This window comes from Phacochoerus africanus, chromosome 6 (genome assembly GCF_016906955.1).
Source record: "Phacochoerus africanus isolate WHEZ1 chromosome 6, ROS_Pafr_v1, whole genome shotgun sequence".
Lineage (NCBI taxonomy): Eukaryota > Metazoa > Chordata > Mammalia > Artiodactyla > Suidae > Phacochoerus > Phacochoerus africanus.
Window position 1 is genome coordinate 8,263,998 of NC_062549.1, and position 26,625 is coordinate 8,290,622.

Genomic DNA, 26,625 nt, shown 5'->3' on the forward strand with positions numbered 1-26,625 from the left:
ATGAGTGCTCACATTAGGGGATTTGAGTGAAAACGGGGGGCTGTGCTCTGGACCCAAATCGCCATCCCCCACCACCACCACCTGCTGGTTTGATGGAACTCAGCTTGGTCTCAGATGCCCGCTTTGAACCAGGAGCTGAGCTAAGTGTTACTAAGCTAAGGCAACACTTGAAGAGTAAGTCACATACCCAATCCAGCACTGGCCAGAGAAGAAATGGAATGAGATATGTTCAAAAAACCAACAAGCACGTAAAACAAGGCCGAATTCCTGAAAAATCACTGCATGGAACTCTCTTCACCAGGGTGAGATTCTTTCTGTTTTAAGAGATTGAGAAAGGCTCAGAGGCCCCAGTCGGCTGAGTCCTGAAGGATGGAGTGATTTTCCAGGTGGGAAACAGGATGTGCTGACCACAGGACATCGTGGAAAGATCTAGAGGAAGGCATGGCCTTTTCTAGGAATGATGGCATAGCTGGGGTCACGGGGGAATGGAGCAGGGAAGGAGAGGAAAATTTAGCAGGAGGCCAACTAATCAGGCCTGGAGTTCGCTCTGAGGAATGCAGAATTGGGGCAACGGCACAGGAGAGCAATGGAAGCTTCTTCTGGGCCCTGTGAATCACAGCACAGAGGACAGGACCTCTCTGGCTTCTCTTAAAACTGGCCAGTGTGTGTGTGGGGGGTCAATACCACGTAATTCAGGTTTGCAACAAGCACCCCTTCGTCCTTCTTCCACCTGGCCCCCAGGGCAGGTGACATCCCCTGGACCTGCTTTTGCTTGGCATTGTCTTCTTTGGCACAGGATGTCAGGGGACTCGGTTTCTGGAGTTTCCATGGTGTGCAGGACGCTTGATAAACCTTATATCACGAAGTCTTGAGCCCTTGGGAGATAGAGTGAATCATGCCTATTTTATCCATAAAGAAGACAAGGCTGGGAGCTTAACACAGGCATCTCTAATTCGAGACCTGGGCTCTTTCTCTGGTGCACTCAGCCTCCCACCAAGCCCCAGGTTCCTGGAGAAGCAGCTTCACAAAGTGGAATAATGAAGGATTTGGCTCCAGGTTTTAGCCCCTAATGCAACCCTTTCTTTGCTGTGTGTTCTTTAGCAGGTCACTAAAGGTCTCTGAGCCTTGGCTTTCTTTTCTCTAGACTGGAAACAAAATAAATACCCCTGGCGGATCAACATGAGGAGTCTATGAGATAATCTCCTGAAAGTGTCTCAAAGCTCCAAACACGCTAAACAAATAAATATAAGTTACTCATTATCACAGGAGAGTGCCTCGTTGGCTATTTCAACAGTTCTGGACCCGAGATTTGCAGAAAGACTGAACATTTTATTTCAGAATATATCACGGACTCACATTCATCCCCCCGAACAGCTGTGGGTAGACAGCATGTTTAAGAACTGCTAATGTATTGAAGTATTTTAGTTCTCTCAGCTCCAAATAATTTCACATGCATCCCAGAGACTGTGGGGAGCAGTTGTAAAAGCTGCCTCTAAATGACTAAAACAGACGGAGGGTTTATTTTTAAATACACTACCATTTGTCAAAACAGATTAGTTTTTGAAATTCCCCAAACATCTAAACCCTCCAGAATTTTCAAAAGGAAAAGTCTGCCTTCTGGGCCTCTTGGAGGTGTTTTTGGTGTCTTCTGGGTCCCACAGAAGGCCTCATTTCAGGGTGAGTTTGGAGGACCCCCTCCCCCCAGGACCAACTCAAAGGCGGGGAGGTGTGTTTTCAACACCAGGAATCGAAAGATGTTTGTGCTCAGACCTCCTGCCGTTAAGAGGGACGGACCATGGAGGGAGAGATTGAAGAAAACCTGAAACAAAGGACACAAAACACAAGAAAAAGGTGGGAAGGAGGGAGACGGCGCAGCCTGTGGGCCCCTGGACACACCTCACCCCGTTCACAGCTCCTTCACTGCAAGGATGCTAATCGTGGAGCATCAGCCCTAAGGCAGCAGCGCTGGGTGCCCTGGGCTCTGTGGAGAGCCAGGAGCAGCGGGCCCCTCTGGCCTGGAGAGACTCACATGGCAACAGGAGTAATTACTTGCTGATGGGGAAGCATGAGAAATGCTGTACGAGATTTACAGATGGCATCAGCCATGGGAAGGGGGTCGGCTCTGGGCTGAACAGTCTGGAAGGAGTCCCTGAAACATAAGTAGCGGAAGCCAAGAGGAGGATGGGAGAAAAGTGTTCCATGCAGAGGCAACTGCCTGTAAGAGGCAGAATAGAGCATGGACCCTTCAAGGAGCATTAGGGCGCTCTTGCCGCTGAAGGAGCAAGACGAAGGGGCAGAGGCACTGCTGTCTTTCAGGAATGCGGATCTAGCATCGTTGCGCCCAAACACTGACACTTCTCCTACTCTCCTTATGATAAAGCATTTGGATCCCAGGAAGGCTGGAAAGAGCTGGGTATGGTCTGAAGGCCTCAGAATAGCTAGAAGGTCCGTGGCGCTGGCCTCAGTGGCACTGGCCTCAGTGGCACTCATCTGTCCTCGATCTGTGTCACTTAATCGTCTTCTCATTGTTTTCTCCTCCGGCACCATTCCTCTATTTTTTTTTTTTTTTGGTCATTGCTGTCTTTTGTCTTTTCAGAGCCACACCTGCAGCATATGGAGGTTCTCAGGCTAGGAATCAAATTTGAGCTGCAGCCACCAGCCTACAGCAATGTGGGATCCAAGCCGTGTCTGCGACCCACACCACAGCTCACGGCAACACCTGATCCTGAACCCACTGAGCAAAGCCAGGGATTGAACCTGTGTCCTCATGGATGCTAGTCAGATTTGTTTCCACTGAGCCACAGGGGGAACTCCACCACTCCTCTTAAACTCACTCTCCACCGAGTTCTAACAGAAGACTTCCTAAAAGGGAGCCTATGCAAGTTTCCCGCCTGCTTCAAACCCTTTCATGGCACACCAGTGTTCACAGCAGCATTATTTCCAGTAGCCCAAAGGTGGAAACAACCCAAATGTCAACCAGCAAATGAATGGATAAACAAATCATGGTGTATACATAGAATGGAATATCATTCAGCCTTCAAAAGGAAAGAAATTCTGATACAGGCTACAATGTGGATGAACCTTGAGGACAGGATGCTAAGTTATAAAAGGACAATTCTTGTAGGATTTGCTACTTTTGAGGTACCTAAGAGGGGCAACTTTACAGAGACAGAAAATAGAACAGAGACCGGCAGAGGCTGGGAGGAAAGGAGAGGGGGGACTTTTTGTCTGATAGGTACAGAGTGTCTTCTGTTCGGGATGATGAGAAAGTGCGAGCAATGATTAATGCTGATGGTTACACAACACTGTGAATGGACTTAATGCCAGTGAACTGTACACTTAAAAATGGCTAAAATGGGAAACCAAACTAGCAAACTAACACAAGTTTTCAAAAGCTCCCATGACTCAGGACAAAACCCGAGTGAGGTATGGCCTCCCTCTGCCTCCTGGCCTCCACACCACTGCCCACTGAACCCTGTCCACCAGCTGTGACCTATGACGGGCAGATCGCAGAGAAGAGCCAAGCTTTCCTTGGTGCCACAGTTACATCCTACGCAGCCCTCAGGTCAGCTCGCTCATTCCCCCTCCCAGGCGGTATTCTGGGACACCCCCTCCCCCACCCCACCCTGCGCTTGGCTGGAGGCTTCTCCTTGAGCCATCCAAGACCCTCTATGAGACAGCCACTTTCAGTGTTTTCCCTATCTCACTCCAGCAGAGTACAAGCTTCCTGAAAACTAAGACATGTTGAATTATTTAGCACAGCAGGCCCAGCAATAAGCATAATACCTGGCATTGGTTGGATCTTCAGTAAAATTAGAAGCTAATCAATGTCAGAATGGCCATCAGAGCTTATACAGGTTATTATACAGCTTATACAGGTCAACAGGTTATTTTCCCCATCATAATTATCCCATCCCTAACAATGTTACCATGTCACCATCATCATCACCACCATCAACATCATCACCACCATCAACATCGCCACCATCACCATCATCACCAACATCACCATTATCATCACCATCATCACCATCACCACCACCATCATCACCATCACCACCACCACCACCATCGCCACCATCACCATCATCACCATCAACATCACCATTATCATCACCATCACCACCATCATCGCCACCATCACCACCATCACCACCACCATCGCCACCATCATCATCATCACCATCATCATCATCTAGCAGGTACTTCAGACCATCCAGTGGGATTCTGGGTGTTCGGTTCTATTTTTTGCCCTCATTCACCAGTCAACAACAAGGGTGGCCAAACTTTGTTGCTTTGGCCCTCACTCTGTGACTTTGATCCAGCTGCCTGGCACTCCTTTCACATCCACTAAACCCTAGTGAGACACTCCCAGGAAACAGGAACACTTCTCCATCGAGAATGATTAGCACTTCAGATTCGAGTGGAAAGCAGCCCTCGGCACCCTGGCTCACAGGCACGGAAAGATGGCTGTGTGCAGGACGCGCACTCACAACAAAGGATAAAGGGCATCCAAGCAAATGAAGCCACCAGGGGCAAGGGATGACCACCTTCAGCAAGACTGAGGGCGGAACGTGTGACTCACCATCAGCACCGCTCTCCGGAAGAGTCTGGAGTTGGTGGCCCTGCTGGTTAGAAGATGGATACCAGCCACGTCGGCTCCGCCACGGTCTGCTGCCAGGGCCACACGCCGAGGGTCCCCACCAAACACTCCGATGTGGGTCTGCACCCAGGTCAGAGCCGCCACCTGGTCCAGCAGCCCCCAGTTGCCACTCACCTCGCTGGATCCTTCAGAAAGAGGAAAGCCTTCAACATGCCGTAACTTGGCAACTTGGGCGTAACCACCTCGTGCTGTCTAAGCCAGGCCTGTGGTGCCTGTGGGAGGCCCGGGCTCCCATCCACAGAGGCCAGGACTGCGGTTTCCTAGTGCACTGGCACAGGGGGAAGGACGTGGGCTCCTGAATCAGGCCCGACAAGCACGGGTCCTCGCTTCCATGCTGGCCAGGAGACAGGGGACATGTTCCCACCTCTGCGGGCCACGCAGGAGGAGGGCAGCTGCTCACATTAGAGGCAGCCACGTTCTGCCCCCTGCTTGGCACCTCCGGTGAGAAGGAGACGAATTTCCTGCTGCACATCTTCCCCCACTACCCGTGACCCCGGCGCCTCTTCTCCCTGACCATGGCCAGGCCTGCCTGAGGCTCTCAACCCCGCCACCTTCCACAATCTTGAGCGCACTCCGCTGAGTTGATCCCTTTGTTTCACAGAATTCAGTAAATGTTTATTAAAAGCTCATCATTTTTAGAACAGAAGATGATTCGGACACACACACACACACACACACACACACACACACACACAACAAGACCAGTCTCTTTTTCTTGGCATTTGGATGCTCCAGAACATGCCCGCTGGTCATCCTCTGAATTCAACGGATCCTCCTTGTCAGTGTCCACCACCAATGACTCCCAAACACCCCTTCTTTTCTGACTTAGCTCCAGGAAACCTCAGCAGAGACCCTGGCTTCAACCACCGCCTCTGTGAGGCTGACTCTGGGGAGCAGGTCAGCAGCCCTGGCTCCCCCAGGCCCTGCCTTCCTCCAGGAGGCTGTGTCCCAGGCACCTCAAGTCCATTCGGTCCCAAAGGGAATTGATCCCAAGTCTTCTGGGCACCCCACCCCGTAAGATCCAGAGTTTATCGTCTCCTTCGGAGGCAGCACCCCGCCCCACTCTGCTCCCACACAATCTCGCGAGACTTCCCTGACTCCTCCTTCCACTCTGCCGTGCCTCCTCCCCAGTTGCTGAGCTCCCCGCACTGAGCTCTGCTGCTCCCTCCTCAACGCTTCTCATGGGCCTCCTGTATCCGCGCATCCCTCCCATGGATTCTCCACGCAGCATCCAGAGTGGTCCTCTAAACTCCTAATTTTGAGTCTTTCCCTCTCCCCCCACTCCCACCCCCGCCCCATCCTATGTAGACACCATCTCAGTTCTGTGGATGTATTCAGAGCCCCCGGGACGGGGTCAGCCCTCTCTGCGGCAACATCTCCCCTTGTCTCCTCCCCACAGGCCTCCCATCAGACGCTCCAACACACCAGCCCCGTCCTCTCTCAGGCCTGCGCCTGGTGCATGCGACTTCCTCTGCCCAGAGCCTGCCCTCACCCCCTGCACTGGCCCGGTCATTCTCCCCACCTCAGCTATACCATCAATTCATAGGCAGCCCTCAAGGGAAATGAGGGGTCCTCTCCCAGAGGATTTATCACCACTGGCTTCCCTGATAGACTCTGCCCCCCACTGAAACCAGTGGCACACAGCAGGTCCTTACTACATGCTAGGTGAATAAGAAGTTCCCACTGTGGCTCAGTGGTAATGAACCCGACTAGTATCCATAAGGACATGAGTTCCATCTCTGGTCTTGCTCAGTGGATTAAGGATCCAGCATTGCCTGCCTGAGCTGTGGTGTAGTCACAGACACGGCTCAGATCCTGTGTTGCTGTGGCTGTGGTGTAGGCCGGCAGCTGCAGCTCCGATTCGACCCCCAGCCTGGGAACTTCCATATGCCGGGGGGCGGCCCTAAAAAGACCAATAAAAAGAAAGAAAAAAAAATGTGAATGAAATGACTCTAGTTACAATGAACATGATTCAGTACCAAGTGAGAAACTATCAACAAGAGCCCCTATTCCCAAATAGAAAAACAGAAAGACCTTGGATCCCAAATCACCACCGGGCCTTCACAAGCTGCCGAGGACGCCAGCTCGGAGGACAGCACGGCCCAAATTACCCTTCCAGCTGGAGAGACACTCAGAATTTCTTCAAATGCGTCCCACATTCTGGGGAACACTGGCACCATGCCCCCTGAGGACTTTTCTGGACTGCACCACACACATCCCCTTTGCTTCCCAAGTCTTAAGGAGGGCAGGGAAGCAGGGCACCAGCTCGACAGGACCCAGTCTGGGGACGAACGCCCACAGCCTGCATTTCTAGGGACAGTGGCGGGGGGGGGGGCTGCCCCTAACTCCCCACTCCCCATTTACTGGCTTTCCACCTGCAGGGCTGGCACTCTGGGGTCTATAGACCCCTAGGAGGTAGGTCTGATCAGGAGGCCAGCCTGAACGGGGCTTCATCTTGTGCCAGACACTGTGCGAGGCAGTGCAGAGAGCCAGACAGACAAGGACCTGGCCCCCGGGGCAGACAGCCTCAGGGACAGGCACACAGAGCAGCCACCTAGCTGGTCCAAGACAGTCTAGCTCAACCCTTTCCTTCCCTGGCAGCACCTGAGACTTGAGAGGGAAAGTTTGTTCAGATGCAAAGAGCACATCTGAGACAGAGTTGGCACTCTAGTCCAGTGCACACGCAGAACTCCGTGTCCTAACATTCAGTCCAACTCAACACACACTGGGCAAAACATCTGTGTTGTGCAAGACGCTGTGCTACTTTCATTAAAAAGTTGGAGTATTCTAGTTACGGAACTTTCTCTCTCAGAAGTCTTCATCACGCCCTCATGCCTGCGGCATCCGGTCTGACTCCTTCCTGGCTTACCACCTCCTTTAAGACTGACTGCAGCCCCTCTGAGCAGTGGGGCTCCTTCCCTTCCCAGCACAGCCCTCGCCCAGCCATCGGGGTCAGCTCATCACCTGTGCTCAACGCCCTGCAGTCTGCCCTTGGCTGAGCCCCATTCTTATCTTCAGGGCTGTGCTCTGGTCCCACCTGTCTCAGCCCCGCTGCAAACACCCAGTGTGCAGTGATGCTGGGGGACAGAACTCTGTATCCCACCTGCCCAGCGCCCTTGGGCCCTACAGAGCGAGGAGCCACTCCCAGACCCTGCACTGCCCGGTGCAAAGCCTGTGTGCCATGTGGGACACCAGGCTGGGGCTGATGCTCGGAGTCGCCTGTCTTTTTCCAGACCTGTGTCCTGAGCTGCACTTTCCAAGTATTTAAAATGGAAAGGGGGAGGGGCCAGGAGGTGGAGCACAGGGAAGTTTGAGGGCAGGCGGTGAAGCAGTTCTCGTGAACGGCGGACACGGGTCATGACACGTTTGTACAACACAGAGTGAGCCCCATTGTAGAGCAGGGCTCTAGCCAATAATGACCTATCACTGTGGGCTCAGCAAGGGTAACGACCATGCTGCAGTGGGGCAGGTGCTGATGGGAAATAGGCAGGGCAAGAAGCCGTACTTGGGAACTCCGGACTTTCTGTAAACTTAAAACCATTACAGGAGTTCCCTGGTGGCCCAGTAGTTAGAGATTTGACATTGTCACTGTTGTGGCTGGGGTTTGATCCCTGGCCTACGGGATTTCCACATGCCTTGGGTGAGGCCAAAAAAACCCAAATAAACAAAAAAACTCTCTCTCTCTATTTTTTAAAATTTTTTCAATTAAATTTTTTTTTCCTTTTTAGGGCTGCACCTGTGGCATGGAAGTTTCCAGGCTAGGGGTCGAATCAGAGCTTCAGCTGCCAGCCTACACTACAGCTACAGCAACGCCAGATCTGAACTGCATCTGTGACCTACACTGTAGCTTGCAGCAACATTGGATCCTTAACCCTCTGAGTAAGGCCAGGGATTGAGCCCACATTCTCACAGAGGCTATGTCGGGTCCTTGACCCACTGAGCCACAGCGGGAACTCCTATGTAGATTTTTAAGGGGGAAGGGGATGATGTACTTGTGTCAGAAGTTTACTGGGGGCTTAGCTGAATCGCCCCTGCTCTCTTCTCCCTCCTAAGCATTCCTTTAGGCTGTGAGTACCATTCCTCTGCTCTGGGCCTTGCCATGGGATACAGGATGCTCTATGCTAACAGTGGGTGGTAGGCTGTGTCTGCTGTCAGGAAGCCGGTGTTTGTATCCCAGTGCCCCCCACTCCCTAGTTTCTTGACTGAATGATGTTGAATGATGGCTCCCCTAGGGGCTGAACTGCAGGGAGGCTGAAGGCAGAGACGTGAAAGCTCTGGAATGTGGAAAATACCAGGAGGTCTAGGGAATCAAGCAAAGCAAAGCAAAGCTGCTTGTGGCTACAGGAATTTAAAAGGCTGATCCCACACAGAAGAATGAAGGGCGTTTCTAAACATCGCGGGCGGGGGGGGGGGGGGAGCAGCAATATACTTCTGAGTGTTTCATCAGTGGGATTTAATGAACACCGAGGATGCCACTTACAGCTGCTCACAACTGTGGACACAAAGTTCCTTAGCCTCCCTGAGCCTCGGTGTTTCATCAGTGAAATGGCCACGTGGTGCTGATCTGTGCCTTGAGGGTGAAATGATGAAATCCAGGAAAGAGGGCTGCTAACCTTCCTTCCCTCTTTGCTGACAATTTGCTTTAAGGAACAGGCAGTGTTGCAAGTCAGGACTGAGAAGGACTGGGTGTCCTGGATGTTTCCTTTACCTCCCCCGACACTTGCCCTGCCGGCAGCAAAAATGAGCCTGCCTTCCCAGAAGCCCACAGAATTCTCAACAAGATGACAGCCCATGACATCACGATCCCACCCCCTCCCAGATGGATGACATATGGAAATGCACTCTCTTCTGTCTGGAAATGCTCTAAGCCTGAGAGTCAGCCACGTCGGTGGAAGGCTCCACCTGAACGAATGCCACGGGGAGGATTCTGAGTTTCACACCATCTCTTTGGCCAAAGGAGCTACTGACTGAACAGACTGTCAGTCGTGTGTTCAAAAAAAGGGAAGGAAAACGCAGGCAGAGCGTGCGGTGCTCCAGCAGTGGCCTCCGCTCCCCTGAAGGAAAATCTGAAATCTGTTCGTCACCCTCATTCCCCTCATTGGCACTTGGCTGCCTTTTGCCTTAACTCGCAGCCTGTTCCATGTTCCTCATGCAGGCCTGGAATCTTCTGTAACACTCAGGGCCTCCTGCCACGTGGCCCACCCAGCCCGCATTCCCCAGCCTTCCCAGACTTCCGCTATGCTGGATGCCTGCCCCGCTCACCCACATTCTAGAGGACTCCATCATTGTGGCCATGCAACCTCCTACCCATCCAGCCATACTCAGCAAGCGACACACTCCAGGTCTTAGATGAGAACAGACACGAAGTTCAGTGGCTGACCTTGACTCGCAAAGCCCATCACAGCCTCTACACCCTTTCACACGGAGCACCTCAGTTGAGCCTCACCGTCACTTTGGAAGTTGGGTAAAAATTCCCATTTTACAGAGGAGAAAACTGAGACTTGGAGAAAGGAAGGGTTTTGTTCAAGGTCACATGGACAGTCAAGGGCAGAGCCAGCCCTTGGCCCGGCGTGTCTGTGCTCTGCCACGGCTGCCTGACGAGGGACTGCCCTACCACCGCTGCGGGTGCAGTAGGTGCCAGCTGGAGATGGAGGGAAAGACACGTGGGCGGGCAAGTGGCGCTGGGACAGGTCCAGGCCTCTGTGCTGCTCTGGGGGTGGTGGGAAAGGTGGAGGCGGTAACCGGGGTGAGAAAGGGCTCCGGACAGGGTGCAGGCCAGGGTTTGCAAGTGCCGCTGGCATTAAAGGGGATGCAGAGATCGTTATCTATGCAGCCCTCACTCCAATAAATGGCTCTTCCTGCCCCGAGAGCTCTGATGCAGCCCTAGAGTCTCCAGGGCATGGCGAGACTGGTGGTGAATCCCAGCTCCGCTCTTTCCTGACCATGTGAGCTGAGCACGTGTGTAAGCCTCCAGGGCCTCAATACACACGTGCCCAGACAAATACATCACAAGATAAACATGTAAGGTACTCGGAACAGCTTCAGACACCCGGTAAATGTAATTGGGGCAGCCGTGACTCAGCTGTGGGCGTCGGCATGGCCGAGGGGTTCTCAAATGTGCTAGATGTTCCACTGCCTGCTGAGCGGCGGGAGGAGGGCCGGGGAAGGGACGGGGCGTCTGGAGGGAAGAAAGGGCTCCACGCACACAGAGAACACACCCAGCGCAGGGGTCTGCAGTCCCCACCGCCGCCAGCCACTCACCGGAACTCAGGAAGCCAAAGACGCCCGTTCGGTAGCTGGCGGTGACCACGATGAGGTTGCCAACAGCAGCCAGGAAGGAGCCGTCCACGGCCATGGCCAGAGGTCCCTCGGCACCGTTGTGGAAGAACACCAGCACGGATGCGTTGGGGGTCTGCGGGGATGGGAGAAATGAGAGGGCACCAGGTGGCCCGCTTTCACACCAGAGCTTGGTGAGGGCACCTTCCCACATAGGAGCCAGGCTCTGAGCCTACACACGACTCTGCCCCGAAGGCAGATTTCGTCTCAGTTATGGGCTCAACGGTGCTCCCTCCCCAGAGTCAGAATGTGACAGCATTGGGAAGCAGGTCCTACACCAGGGGCCCTAATCCAATTCTAATCTGGCGTCTTCATCTGACGAAGAAATTTAGACACACACGGAGGGCGTGGCCACGTGGAGACAGACAGAGGAGAAGGTAATCGAGCTAAGCCAAGGAGGGCGGCCTCGGAAGGAAACAACAGCCAGAAGTCCGCAGACACCTTGATCTTGGACTTCTGGCCTTCAGAATGGTGAGAAAATACATTTTCGTGGTTTATGCCCCCTGGTCCGTGGTACTTTGTTAGAGCAGCCCAAACAAGTCCCATCTCACAGATGAGGAGACTGAGGGGCATCAAAAGGAAAGACACGTTGCCCACACTGCCATGGGGCATGACTGGCGAGTCCCGTGCAGCCACGCGGGCTCCCAGCAGCCCAGTTCCCACCCCTTGTTTATTCTGGAAGTGGGTTCTGCGTCCTCCTTGGGGAGTCCGTGAGTGTGGTCACCTGCCTGAAACCCCATCTTGTTGAACCCCCAGCTGCTTCGTTATGCCCTGACCGAGCACCAGGCATCGAGTATCTGCGTGTGTCATTTGTTCGTCCTCAAACAGCACTGTGAGGTTGGCATCTTCCCATTTTACAGACGAGGAAGCAGAGGCTTAGTGATGCTAAACAGGCTGTCCGCGATCACAGGGCTATGAAGCAGCAGAGCAGGGATCCCAGCCCAGGCTGACCCATTCCTATTAGAACATCGTCCCACTCCAGGCCACTGTGAGGCAAGGCCCTGGGAGGCTCTCGCTCACTCCGGCCGGGCCCTGACTCCCTGGGCTGGGACTTCTCCACTCCGGGGACCCCGGGTTCTGACACATGATACGTGGACGCTCCCTCACCAACAGCGAACCCCAAGGAAGGACCTGCCTGGAGGTGCTGCGCCCGGGGAAAGGCTCACCTAGAAGGTTTCTTAGAGCTCCCACCCCACCAGGTGGATGACACACCCCCATTCTACAGGCATGAAAACAGAGGCCAGGAGTGGTGACCTGACTTCTTGAAACATCTACAGAGAGAAAAGGGTTGGCCAGAATTCTGACCCCAGCCTCCCTCCCAGCCACTATCCTGGGCCCTTCATCACCTGTGCGACATTTCATCTCAGAGGTGCCACCCCCTGGGAGACTTGTGGATTCTTCAAATATGAGGGCTGTTTAGATGCCTTGGGAAAAGGCCAGCTCCAGGGGCCTTGGCTTCATTTGCTGTGGGCTTTCTGACAGGTCAGGGGCAGGCCCTGTGTCCCCTCCTAAAAGCGCCCTGCGTTATTTTTATTGGGTAGCGCATCAGCAAGAGAGAAGGCCGTTTGGTCTGTGGTTGGCAAGTGTCAGAGAAGCAAAGACAAAGCTCGGGGGTGAGGGTGGCTCTCAGCCTCTGTGACCCCACTGGCCAGAGGCAAGTATCCAGATGCCGGCCCCTCCCCCACAGGGCCTGTCACTCTGGGGCCAAGCGCTGCTGTGGCATTAACACTCCTCCACCCGGCCAGGCAGGGCGGGTGACGGAGGAGCCGAAAACCAACATGGCAAAGCTCTCTAGACTGGGCACTTCCCAAGAGGGGACGGGCTCCGGACCCGAGCCTCCACTCAGCCCAGCTGTGAGCTCTTAGTGAGTCCCTAAGCCTTTCTTAGCCTGGGGTTCTGCACCTTTATAACGAGGAGGGAGAAGATATAAATAAGTCCTTCTATCACTTTTTCCTAGGGTTGTGTAAAGGCCAACGACATCACAGACACAAAAGTGCCCTATAAACTGTAATGTCACCAACTTCTTCCTCAGGCTACGGAGAAAGTATATGCTCACTGGTCACCACTCACCGCCCTAGCTGAGAACTCTGGGAGCTGGGTGACCAAATTTCCAGTAATCGTGCACTAGCTGAGTAAATTAGGCAAGTCACCTTACCTCTCTGAGCCTTGGGCTTTTCATCCATCCAACAGGAGTAAAGCCTCTGAGAGGCATCAGGAGGGGCAGAGGGAAGGATGCTGGGAGGCGCCCGGTTGATGATGAGCAGAGGCCTCCAGAGATGGTCCTTCCCTTCCTGTCCTGTCCCTTCCCAGCTGGTTCCGCATCGTTGGCAGCTCCTACATGGCCCGAGGGACGATCTCCTCCAGGCTGTGTTGCCCGAGTTCCTTTGCGTGCAGTGCCTGTCCCACGCACGGCCATTTCCAATGTCTCTCTCATCGGCTGTCCACTGGCTAATTAATATCTCTGCCTCATTTTATATAATTTTCCCAAGAACTCTATGAGAAGATGCTATTTCTCCCCCCGCTTTCAGAGCAGCAAACTGGGGCACACAGAGCTTGAGTTGCTTCTCCAGGCTAGCTAGGTGGTGGGAAGTGGCAGGCTGGTTTGGAGCCAGAACTTAATTCAACATCCCAGGTCTGATCCCACTAGCACTGGGCAGACTGCAGCTCATCACCTCCCTTACTCTAGGCTCCATACTTCTATTAATGCAACCCAGGAGACCCTGCACGTTTTGGTGCCCTTGTTTCAAAACTCACTCATGTCAGCTGGCTGTGGTCAGACCTCCAAAGTGCACTGCCTCTCGCTGCTGGTAAACTAGGGGAAAGCAGTGGCATGGGTACATGTGCCATGGGATCTGTCAACATGGGGTTAGTATCACCAGAAACTCATGTTTCCTAAGGCTCATTGGTTCCATTTTGTACCAAAACAGGAAACTCAAACCCTTGACATCAGGATCACAGCTGCTACTTAGGCAGATACAGCCTTCAAAACAGGGCTTAACCAGAGTCAAGGTCACCATCCCAAACCTCACCCTCTAGAACTGTGTAGAATGAAAGACGCATGGGAGGAAATGCCCCCAAAAGGGTCTCTCCAAGGAGGGTGGCTGCTTTCCACATGTACAGGTTAAAGAGATCCGGTTCCAAGCTTCCCCAGCCAGTGGCCTCCCAAGGACCCTGCACCCCTGGTCCTCACCCACCAGCATGCCCCCACCCCACCCCCCATCACTCTATCCCCTGCCCCACTGCTGTGCTTTCCTTTCAGTCTTAGCAATACCACACCTGTCCAATATTTATCTGCTTAGCTGTTTATTTCTGCTCCTCCCTCTAGAATGTAAGCCCCCCAAGGGCAGTGGCCTTGGTTTGCTCACAGCTGCATCTGGCCTAGGACGGTCTCTAGAGACCTGGAGCAGAATGATGTGCAGGCAGGTGCAAGGATGTGGGGAGGTCAGATGAGGCCTCAGAGGGACCAGGAGGACCCTCTGCTCGCTCTCAGCCACTCGGCTGCTGCTGGAAGCCAAAAACCAGCCGGGAGAGCACTGAGGGGACCATGCTGGCAGCGCTGGGGAGGGGTTTCTAAAGCTGCGGTTTTCAGGACAGACACAGCAGCGGCAGGAGAACTCACCAGGCTCTGAGGGACAAACACGCTGAGATAGAGACAGTCTTCGCTGACCCTGGGAGCTGTGGCCGGTCTGATGCCTGGCTGCCAGCAGCTGGCCCTGCAGATACACATGGAATGCATGGCTCGCAGGGAAAACGACCCAGGGGACACGCCCCAGCCCCCTTCCCACCCATCATGGGCTGCGGAGCTCACTGCCCCATCCCCAAGGCCCAGTGGCCCACCAGCAATTAGGCAGCTTCTGGAAATGGCAGGATGCCCATCACCCCCTCTGGCACGGGCCTCAAGAACATCCCCCAGGGCCAGGGTGCCAGCCCAAAGGGAAGGCTGTCCAGATAGAGCAAGGGAAAGTGGGTGTCACCTGCAACCTGGGCCCTTCTTGGCTGCCCAGACAAGGGGTCCCAAGCTGTTTTGTACAGCAGTACAGAGTCCAAGTGTGCCAGTGGGAACATCTCCTGGCATAAGAGCTGGGACCGAGTCTGGGACATGCCTGGTGAGACACAGTTACCTGGCCATGCCTCGTTAACACTGGGCCCTGCTGAACCAAGCTCTCCAACTATCCCCCACGGCAAAGCCTATGGGACTCAATCACCGCATCTGACAAATAGGTGGATCCTAACACGGTAAAGTGGTCAAATTAGTGCATATTTGTTCCCTTTGTCTCCCAGTGGTGGAGACTGAGTCATGGCTTTCTGCATCCTTTTGCCACTGTCCTCGTTTAAGTTTTCATTGTCCCTTGCCTGGAATATTCCAGAGCCTCGTGGCTCATCCCCCTATCAGGCCCTGGGTCTGTAGACCTGCCCAGCAACTGGCCATGGGTGGTGATGGACACAGAGGAGGCAGCTGCCTCAGGACAGGGCTACAAGTGCCGGTGGGAAGGGGAGATGCTGGTGGGGACGAGACAGGCAGGCATCAATGTGCTTTTCCCCATTCTCTGAACCCGCTTTAATTAGAAACTCACAACATTTTATCCAATCTGTCAACTACTTACAGTGGCATATGCATGACAACAAATGGGCAAAACTGAAAGTAGCCGGAATAAGGATAATCTGATATTCCATTTTTTCTCCCTTTTAAAAAATTCTTTTTAATATTGTTTCTATTTGGGCAATAAAAATCCTTTTAAAATATCTTTCATTGGCTCGCATGCCTTTCCTTCTCTGCTTATTTTTCAGCTCCACTGAAGTCAGTCATGGCCAGGAGGCTGAGTTCCCGTGCTGCCACTCGGGGGGGTGGTGATGGGCTCTCACGCCTGTGGGTGTGGCCTGTGCAGACCTTCCCTGTGGACCCTTCTATGGTGTCTTTGCTTGATGCAAAGTCAAGGAAGGTTCCTGAAAGGAACCTCGAAAAGTGGGTGCAGAAGAAGGCAGTCTCTTTTGGCCTGGGCCCCAGCATCACTGCATGGAGCAGAGGCCACCAGCCGCTGCATCGCCACGGGGACCTTACAGGATCTAGTCAGTGTTAACTCACTGTCAGCGGGGGTTTTGGAGTTAGAGTGCTCAATGCCCCCTTAGCTAATACACCCCCTCCACGCATGGCTCAAACTTGAATGCATTGCTCTGCTACCAAGTCTCACTTTGATGGCTTAGAACTGGAGAGAACGTCTCTGGGCCTCCCCCAAATGTCCTCCACTGGACCCTTACCGTGGCTTGGTGGCATCCCAGGTCCCTGTCCAGTTCAAGGGCTCCGGGGCCCGGAAGCGGCTCTCTGCCAGCGGAGGGGCGGCATACGGAACTCCCAGGAACTGGTCCACTTGCTTCCACGAAGCGCCCAGCTGGATGGCCTGGGACGTGCCCAGCAGCTGGCCGTGGGTGGCAATGGTCACAGTAGGTGCAGATGAACCCAAGCCAAGCAGAGGGATGTCTGTAGAGGGGGCAGCGGAGGGGAAGGAGGAAGAGAAAGAACAGGCACTTCTTTCACAGGTCTTCTGACTACGCCTCAACACTGCCTTCTGTACTTGAAAAATGTTAGTTCTTCATCCAGGTCACAATAGCCTAAGTCTACTCTAGTTAGTGGTCAATGTGAGAGAAAAAAAAAAAAAGACAAAAAACCCAGCAAAGACCTCTGACCTTTCCCAGGAGGAGTTACCCCTCTCCCAGGTGTGCCACCTGAAGTCCTTCCAGAAAGGCTAGCTCCGAGCCACAGCCCCTTACTCGGCGCCCTGGGGCTGGATGTCACCATGATTCTGAATTACTCGGACTTTAAAGAGAAGGGCACAGAACGGGCAAGGTTCCCTCCTCCCGGGGGACCTGGTGCCCAGCCCCATCATCCGACACGCCAGGTACTCCTCTGCTGAAACGCGGGGGTCCCGGTGAGAGGCCTGAAGGAAGACCGCTACTTCCTCGCTCACTTCAAGTCAGACATCGCACGCAGACCAGTTTGCCACAAACTTACAAACATATATATATTTTTTTGTCTTTTTGCCTTTTCTAGGGCCACTCCCATGGCATATGGAGGCTCCCAGGCTAGGGGTCGAATTGGAGCTGTAGCCCCCAGCTTATGCCACAGCCACAGCAACACAGGATCTGAGCCACATCTGTGACCCACACCACAGCTCACGGCAATGCCGGATCCTTAACCCACTGAGCGAGGCCAGGGATCGAACCCACAGCCTCATGGTTCCTAGTCGGATTTGCTAACCACTGAGTCACGATGGGAACTCCTCACATGTTTCTTTCAAAGCTTTTGGATTTCCAGATTATAACTAAGACCTGGTATTTGCATGTCACCGCTGAGGAAACAGTTTTAGGGGCGGAGGATGGGCAGCTGCCAGGACCTCAGGGTGATGTAGGTTCCAAGCCACACTTGCCTGAGTCCTGACTCTGACCACAGGGTCAGAGGGTCGCACGAGGTCAAGGGCCAGGCTCGGCCCAGGCCTGCAGTGCCCCCGTCCCTTGCTTGTGTCCCGACCACCCCCCCCCCCGGTCTATTAGGTGAGGCTGGGGCTGCTAATCCCCAGACATGGACCAGCCGCCCTGTGGCCCCATCTCATCTCCCCCACTACATCTTCGTCCATTCCTGCAGGCATTGAGGACACCTTTGCGGAGCCCTGGCTTGGTGCCAAATGCCATTTTCAGGGACTTAAGGCAGGTCTGTGTCTGCTTCCCCACAGACCTTAGGGCCTTGTCCAGAGGAAACCAACTCTAGTGTGTGTGTGTGTGTGTGTGTGTGTGTGTGTGTGTGTGCTTAAGTCTCTCGTTATTTCCACATGGTATGTTTGGTTTGCTCAGCTTCCCTGCGGGCTGATAGGGAGAGGAGGCAGCTTCCTCTCCAGCTTCTTCTGTTGAAAATACACATATACGATGACTAAACAGGAGTCTGGGAGGAGACAGACAGACAGGCAGGCGGAAGTCTATGCCTTCCTCAAGAGCTCGGTACCATGCTGGGGTTCAACCGGAGGCGGTTTTCACCCCAGGAGACATTTGACCGTGTCTGGAGATATTCTGGGTTGTCACAAGTGTGGGGGAGAGAGTCTGGCTACTGGCATCTCAGAGGACAGAGGTGAAAGATGCTGCTGCATGTCCTGCAATGAAGATAGGTCCCCACAGCAAAGAGTCATCCAGTCCTGGAGGTCAGAGGTGCCAGAGTGAGACCCCCCGCCCCGCTGTGACGTGTGCTCTTGACTTCCAGGCCACTGAGGGTCAACGTGGTGAGAAGGAAGCAAGGGTGGTCTGCAGAGGCCAGCAGACCTGCATTTCTAGTTACAGACCAGATACTTTGGAAAAACTTTGCGATTCTTCTGATCCTCAATTTTCCCCTCTGCACAATAGGAACAGAAGCAGTCTCTACAACACAAAGATGTTGGGAATAAATAACATGACACTGGTAATGTGCCAGTGCCTGGCAAATGACAGGAGATTAACACATGAATGAATGAATGAATGGGAAAGAGGGAGGCGGGGGGAAGAGTGAATGAAACCTCCTCTGTTGCAGAGACACTGGCCTGTGGGTTAGATCTCAAAATGGAAGGAGTTCCCATTGTAGCTCAGTGGGTTAAGAATCCAACTAATATCCATGAGGATATGGGTTCTATCCCTGGCCTTGCTCAGTGGGTTAAAGGATTCCGCGTTGCTGGGTGGCTATGACAGGCCTGCAGCTGCTGCTCCGATTTGACCCCTAGCCTGGGAACTTCTGTTTGCCATGGGTGCGGCCCTGAAAAAAAAAAAAAAAAAGAAGATGAACTCAGAATGGAAAGAAATTAGTTGCTGCTTTGTGATTTAGCCTCAATCACAAATCATGACTTTTCTCACCACCCCTGCCCCCCCATCCCCGGGTTCCCTCTCACAAGGTTTCAACTACAAATCCCAGGCTCTCGGGCCAGCCTTCAGGACAGTGGGTGCTAAAGCAGCAGAACTATCTGAGTTCAGCTCTCTTGCTCTGCAGGAAACAGCCACATTTCATGAACGTGGCATCAGCTGACGGGGGAGCAAGGCAGAAAATATAAAAGCTGAAGAATTTCGAGGGAATGCAAGCCTGCTTTCCCACGGACGCAGCGGTATTCGACCTCCCTCCAGAGGCTGCCCAGTGAATCCTGGACTGAACGAGATCCAACGTGGGGAAACCGTTTGCTGTGCATTTCTCCCTTTTTAAATCCTTTGCAGAAATGTGGATTTGTTCCCGAATACCCACATATTGAAGCCATGTGACTACCTAGGTTAAGAAAATTCTCTGTAGTTCCAGGTGCACAAGAGGTGCGAACAAACAGCATCTGTGTAGATACACGCGGGCATCTTCTGCCGGAAGTGAGCGTTTCACACTGAATTTGAGCCACACAGATTTAAGAGAGAAGCAGTCTAATCTGCTTTACAGAACTCAAACCTCAAAGGGAAGGCATCCCCCAGCCGGACTACCCTGCAGACTGGCTGTGCCGCGGGTGAAATCTATCTAACTTGACTAAAGGACACAAATGTCCTGAGAGAAGGCAAGTTTTGCGATTTGAGTCCAAGACCTTAGCTTGTAGGAATCAAAGCATTCCTGGGCCAGGGGACACTTCCATGATCCAAAGGCTGAGGTGGAGGAGTTCCCACTGTGGCACAGTCAGTTAAGGATCTGGCATTGCTGTAGCTGTGGTGTAGGTCACCAGCGTGACTCAGATTCCATCCCTGGCCCGGGAACTTCCATAGGGCTCGGGCGCAGGCAAAATAACTAAGCAAATAAATAAATAAATAAATAAATAAATGTTGAGGTGGAGGAGGGGGGCCGAGTAGATTCCACTGGATCCAGAGAGGCCTGAAGGACCATTAATACTCTGAGAAAGGAGTGGGGACAAATCTTGCTGTTTCTGGGTTTTGTAAATAAAGTTTTATTCGCACACAGCCAAACATGTGTATTCCTTCCTTTCTGTGGCTGCTTTCCTGCTGTAACAGCAGAGTTGAGCTGCTGTAACAGAGACTTGGGCCATAAAGCCTAAGTTATCAGAGGGAGTATGCCAACATTTGCTGCTAAAATGAGAGAGCCGACACAGTCGGCATTGCTAAAATGCTATTCGTTTCATCCCATGAGCACGTCGAATGCGGGAGGTGTGACCCCCAGGCCCGTGGCTCCCACGTTTCCTCTTCTACAGCTCTTAACCTATTTCACTTAGGGAGGCACTTATTTCTTTTTAGCTTCTTTTCTTTTTTTAACCCTCCCCACTTTTCCCCTTTGGTAAGCATAAGTTTGTAGTCTATGTCTGTAGGTCCATTTCTATTTTGTACATCAATTCATTTGTATCATTTTTTTTTTTTAGATCCCATATATAAGCAACATCAAAGGATATTTGTCTGGTTTACTTAGTACAATAATCTCTAGGTCCATCCATATCGTTGCAGATGGCATTATTTCATTTGTTATGGCTGAGTAATATTCCATTGTATATATGAACCACATCTTCTTTATCCACTCAACTATCGGTGGCCCCTTAGGTTGCTACCTTGGCTGTTGTGAATAGTGCTGCTATGAACATAAGAGAGCATGTACTGTCTTTTCAAATTACGGTTTTCTCCTGATAGATGCCCAGGAATGGGATTGAAAGATTATATGGTAACTCTGGTTTTTTAAGCACCGCCCATATTGCTCTCCATAGTGGCTGTACTGTGTTACATTTAAGGATATATTTATATGTTGCTCTCCCTGCCTCTAGGGATAGGAGACCTGGCTCCAAGTCCCCGTTCTGTTCCTTCATCACAAACTGTGTGAAATCAGAGAAGTAACTTAACTTCTCTGGACTTGAGTCTCCTAATTGCTGAGACAGGGATAAAACCCTTATCTTGCCACCTCGCAGGACAGCGTGAGAATCACATGAGATAAGACATGCGAAACAATTTCTAAACTGTAAAACGGAAATGCAGAGTGGCCTAATTAATTCTTTCACTCAGAAACTCCAAGGCCAAAATGGCTTCCGTAACTCAAAGGAAGTAATGAATAAAGGCAGAGCAGAGAAGCTCTAGGTCAGAAGTAGGGTTTTCATCTTCCGTCCATCCCTCCTGTGTGAGCGCCACGTAGCCTAGGATGACTGTGACTTTCCCTGAAGAACATCAAAAGCCACTGCCCACAACTCACGACAAGCTCGGACAGTCCCTCCCAGCCCTACCCAGGCCCTCAGGAATGGCTGCAAAGTCTCCGGCTGGCACGTACCTGGCTTCCGGTAGATGTGGGTGGCCTCTTCACGGAGCAGAAGTTGGCAGTTCTGGGCCTGCAGGCTGTGTGTGCAGCTCTGAGTATCAGCATAGAACATACACCTCACAGCACCAGGTTGGGTCTGCAGGGTGGTGACGAGGCAGGCCTGGTGACGGGAACACTCTGGAGTAGGAGGAGAGGAGTGGGACTCAGGCCTGCAAAATCACCTCAGTAGGGCATCCATGCTTCTGGTCATGCATCCAGAGCCATGCACCATCCATCCCTGCTCCATCCATTCATGCAATCATACATCTATGAATCCATCCATCCATCCATCCATCCATCCATCCATCCATCCAATCATCTATGAATTCATGCACCATCCATCCAATCATACATTGATGAATCCATGCATCCGTCTTCCCATCTATCTATGCCACCCATCCATCCATTTATTCAATTACACATCCATGAAGCTATGTATCATTCATCTTCCCACCCTTCCTTCCTTCCTTCCCAAGATGATGGGGGTTCCTGGACAGAAGGAATTAACCTAGGAGAGAAGACGCTTGGTGGGCTGGCCTCTTCAGTCTCCTCATTCTCCTTCAGGGTCAGGCCAAAGGCAAAGTTTCTGAGGGGAGGAGCCTGCCAGCCATCCTTCCATACAATTGGGCTTCATGCACCTATTCATCCATCCATCCACCCACCCACTCACTCACTCACTTCTTCATTTAATCACCAGGCACAGTGCTAGGGGCTGGGAATAGAATAGTGGTAGTGGGCGACCCAACCATCCCATAATATATTTCCCACACAACAGTCAGGATTTTGACTGTTTATTTATTCACAAATGTGCTCCTATCATTCTGCTGTTTAAAGCACCTCCATGGCTCCTGAAACTCCAGGTCTCAGGAACAAGTCATACAAGACAAAACTGTCCATGCTCCACCCTTGCCTTCTTCTTCAGCCTTATCTCCCTCTGGCCCCCTTCCCATCATGCCCACCACATCCCAACAGAGGTTATGTCCTTTCCCATGTATATCAGGTGTACACAAGACAATGTGAATGATTCACGGCATTAGGATACTCTGGCCTAAGAATGACTCTGAAAATAGTGTTGCTTCACTCGATTGAGCAAGCAGTGCATTGCCTAGAGCTGTTATTCCTAGCCCAGCCTCTGTGCTATGGCATCACCCAGAGTTGTGCAATGCACAACCTATACAACTGTACACAGTGGCCCTGGTTATATCAGGTGAATACTGTTATCCATCCTTGTAGAGATGGAGATTCATGAACCCTCAGAGCTGGAGAAGTATAAATGTCATCTAATCTTGGTCTCTTTCTGAAGGTAAAGCCTTTCTAGAACTTTCTGATCATGTGGTCACCTAGCTTTAGTTTAAATACCAGTGACCGAAACCCTCTAAAGGAAGCATGCACCTGTGGACAGCTTTGCCTATTAGAAAGTTCTTCACGTGGCACTGAAAAACGTCTCTTGAAATTTGAGTTTTACCCATTGGTCTTCGCTTTGCTCCATGAGGTTGGCAAGCACAATGTCCTTCCTCCTTGCCACGGTGGCCCTCCTATCATCCGAAGCCATCTTTTCTGCCAGAATAACCCCCTAGATCCCTTCTCCACTCTTCCTCTGACTTGCTTCAATGTTGCTCATTTTCTGCTGGCTTATTGCCTTGGAGTCCTTGACTGTGGGCTGACCCTGCAGGAGGATGAGGAGGCTGCAGAGGAGAGCCCGGTTCTCCTCCCGGAGGGGAGTTCCTTCTGGCCACACACTCCAGGTTATCTTGGGGTTTCCTATGTGTTCCTTTTTTCTTTCTTTCTTTCTTTCTTTTTTTTTTTTTTTTGCTTTTTAGGGCCACACCTGCAGCATATGGAGGTTCCCAGGCCAGGGGTCGAATTGGAGCTACAGCTGCCGGCCTACACCACAGCCACAGCAACACCAGATCCAAGCCGCATCTTTGACCTATACCACAGCTCACGGCAGCGCTGGATCCTTAACCCACTGAGCAAAGCTGGGGATCGAACCCACATCCCATGGATATTAGCAGGGTTCATTTCTGCTGAGCCACAACAGGAACTCCCTCCTCTGTGTTTCTGCGTCAGAACCTTGAGCAGCACTGGGTGAGAGGGATCTCCAGTCAGCCCCCTATCTGGAGGATGGTAACTCCCCTTACCCAACAAACAGCGCTCTCGGGCAGCAGAGAAGTCTCTGACGGCTGCGGTGCTGATGTGGGCAACGTCAAAGTTTCTGATGGACGAATCAACAACCACTGAAGAGGGGGGCAGCGGCTGCCATGAGTCCAGAGCAACTAGGAGGGAAAGCAGGCAACGGCCAGTCACAGAGTTATCGCTTGGTGCATGATGAAGACAATGGAGTGCCCCCCCCCCCATACTCCCAAAGGACAGCCCCAGGGCACCCCCCGGTGGCCTCCGCTCCCACGTGACCCCAATTCTTTATCCACCTCTCCACTCTACAGTGATTTTTAAGAGCTGTTTGTGAGCCAAGTTCTGCATTCAAACCTAGGTTATAGAGGTTAAAAAAAAATCCATCCATACAAAACCAACCAACAAAAAGCATGGCCATTTCTATTGAGCAGCTCACAGGAGAACGGGAGAGAAACTGAACAAACATCATGGTACAGTTTTTCTAAGGCGAAGATTAGAAGGATGCCGGTAACTATGGCAAGAACAGGCCCCGCAGAGTGTGTTGTGCGGTGCTCTGTGAGGTGACCGTCCAGGCCACCTTTGGGACCAAGGCTCTCATCCCCCATCTGCTGGGAATCGGGTGGCTGCGGCTCCCAGCTAAGTCCCCCTTCAGGAGTTACCAGGTCTAGGCCAGCTACTGCCTCTCCACAGGCCAGCTTTTACCCCCAGACCAATCCATGTGGGTATACAGAGGCCCGGCCCCCTTGCCTCGAGAAACAACTCCTGGGGCCAGCCCGGCTTCACAGTCCACTGAGGCATCCATGGGCCCCTGTCTGGCCTGCATCAACATTCTACTTTTCCCCCTGCCCAGTCCTGCCCCCTCCCCTCCTCACAGGCGCTGCTCCCAAGGGTGCTTCCCGCTAGACAGCCTGCGCCCAAATCTCCGACTGAGTCTGTTTCCTGGGAAACCTCAGCTAAGACATTCTCTTTAAAAGATGAAGACGGCGAGGCAGGGAGTTCAAATGGCTTGCCCAGCAGCGGGCTGGTCTTAAGGAGGGAACAAGGTCGAAAGCAGGTCTTTGCATCCAGAGAGTCTGTGCTCTCTGATTGCTCTGCTGGGCTGTCTTCCAGTCCTGTACCTGACATGTGGTCTCGGTGGGGGGGGGGGGGTCATGGTGGCGGGGGGGACCTCTGGCTGTGGCTGCCAGAGAGGTGCTTGGCAGAGGCGAAGGGATCCGCCAGAGCACCTGTGTCCCTGCGGGTCCAGGTTGATGGATGCATTATTCTGTCCACAGATGGCATCAAACTGGACACAATGGCACCTCCCAAAATAGGCCTCTGTGACCACACAGGGGCACGGATGCTAGAACACCCTACGGAGCTGTTCTCTGGGGGCAGCCGTGATAGTTAAGAGAGAAATCCTGCCTTTGACGATTTTTTTCCTTTCTGTCTTTGATTTATTTTTTTTTTCCCCTCAGAAGACCATGGTAGTTTATCCGTATTACATTTGCATGTGAGTGTTTACCTTGGGCTGGCAGAACGCCATGGCCGTCTTAGATACAACACTTTACAGTTTGCAAAGTGTCATTACTTAGCACCCAAGCCCTCTGGCGCTGTTACTCTCTGGCCTCAGTTTTCTTGTCTGCAAAACAGCATCCCTTTGATTCCCGTGGTGCCCCCAGCTGGGAGGTGAGGAGGGGGCTCTAACGCCCCCTTCACAAATGAGGTGTCGCAAGCTAGGAGAGGTTACACGACTTTCCAAGAACACAGAGCTGAACAGTGACCAAGCCAGAGACAGACCCTGGCCTCTGGGCTCTGAGCCAGTGCTGCTTCCGCTTCTCTGAGCTCCCTACAGAGCTAAGCATCCTCTCTGGAAAACGACCCCCACGTAGGGAAAGGTCCTTGTCTCTGACAGCACCGGGTTCTTAGCTTTAGAAGGAAGCCTGTCACTTTTATCTCGAAGCTGTCTTTGACACCAGAGCCCTGAGGGTCACTAAAATGAGAACAGTAAAGTAAGTAGCAGGACAATCTAACACCACCTCCCTTTTTGATTTTAATTTAAAAAAGAAAAAGCGAGAGAATAAAAGGTTTATCCAGAGAAGTGGCCGAATAAGGCAGTCAGACCTGCTGCGGCCTCAGGAGGAGGAAGGTGGTGCCCCCACCCGTCCAGGGGAGGGGCGGCCTCAGAGTCCGGAGCTGCGTCCTTGGGACCCTGGGACTCTGTGGCTTTCCCACAGGAGACCCAGGCCTTTCATTTTCTGAAAGGCCTCTGTGTGTTGCTATTTTCATGGTCAGAACAAGTGACACTTTTGCAATAAGATCAAACTGAGCTGCCTATTTTTAGACGTGAGTCCACTGCAATTTCAGAGATGGGTGATGGTGGGGTCTTGGAACTGAACTTGCCAATTAAGGTCTCAGAATGGAAGCCTTGGCTGCCCTCCACGTTCACGGTGATGTCTAGGGGAGAGCGCTCGAATTGAAGGGCGAGTTTCACCTCCAAAGTGAGAGCCAGCTCATCTGCCGCCACCCCAGGGCCTGGAGCCAGCTCTCGGCCACACCCTCCCATCCCCCTCCACAGCCGGCAGGACCCCCTGGATAAGCCATAGCCACCATGCAGAATCCCACGCTGAGGGTTCCACGTGCATCTCAGACACATTCCGAGAACAAGTTCCCTGTGAATGCAAGAGCACGGGGAAGCCTGAAACGGCGGCATCTGGGTAGCATTTCATGAGCGTTTACTAATCTTCTAAGAACCGGGTGATACCACTTAATGTTCACGATAACCTGTGCTGAGGACACCACAACCTACAGATGAGGGAACAGATCCAGCAACACACACAAAGGGCTTGGCTGGCCAGTGGCAGTGCTTAGGCTTGAACCAGCTCCCTCAGCTTCAGAAATGGTGGTTTACGCCAATGTCAGACCTCCGCTCCAGGTGAGTGACGTGGTGGGGCTTTCGGGCTCATGCAGAGGGACAACCTGCTCCGAAATGCAGCATCTGTGGTCTGCTGATTCCTTTTACTTTTTCTTTTGTTTAAAATGCACTTTATGGATAGCATTGTCAGCATCACGTGTTTTAAAAAGAAAACCGGAGTTCCCGTCGTGGCTCAGTGGTTAATGAATCTGACTAGGAACCATGAGGTTACGGGCTCGATCCCTGGCCTCGCTCAGTGGGTTAAGGATCTGGCGTTGCGTGGCTCTGGTGTAGACTGGCGGCTACAGCTCAGACTAGACCCCTAGCCTGGGAACCTGCATATGC

At 52.5% G+C, this 26,625-nt stretch overlaps 1 protein-coding gene across 1 annotated transcript in view; it reads right to left on the reverse strand.

Annotated features, from left to right (window-relative positions):
* Positions 1-26,625, reverse strand: part of TG (thyroglobulin) — a 222,338-nt gene that overhangs the window by 89,831 nt on the left and 105,882 nt on the right. Inside the window, exons 36-41 of the mRNA XM_047783215.1 lie at positions 23,396-23,530; positions 21,228-21,392; positions 16,256-16,475; positions 14,619-14,712; positions 10,925-11,075; positions 4,586-4,788 (exon numbers count right to left, since the gene is read on the reverse strand). Of these exons, the coding sequence (XP_047639171.1) occupies positions 4,586-4,788; positions 10,925-11,075; positions 14,619-14,712; positions 16,256-16,475; positions 21,228-21,392; positions 23,396-23,530 (968 nt within the window). The remainder of the gene's footprint in view (positions 1-4,585; positions 4,789-10,924; positions 11,076-14,618; positions 14,713-16,255; positions 16,476-21,227; positions 21,393-23,395; positions 23,531-26,625) is intronic.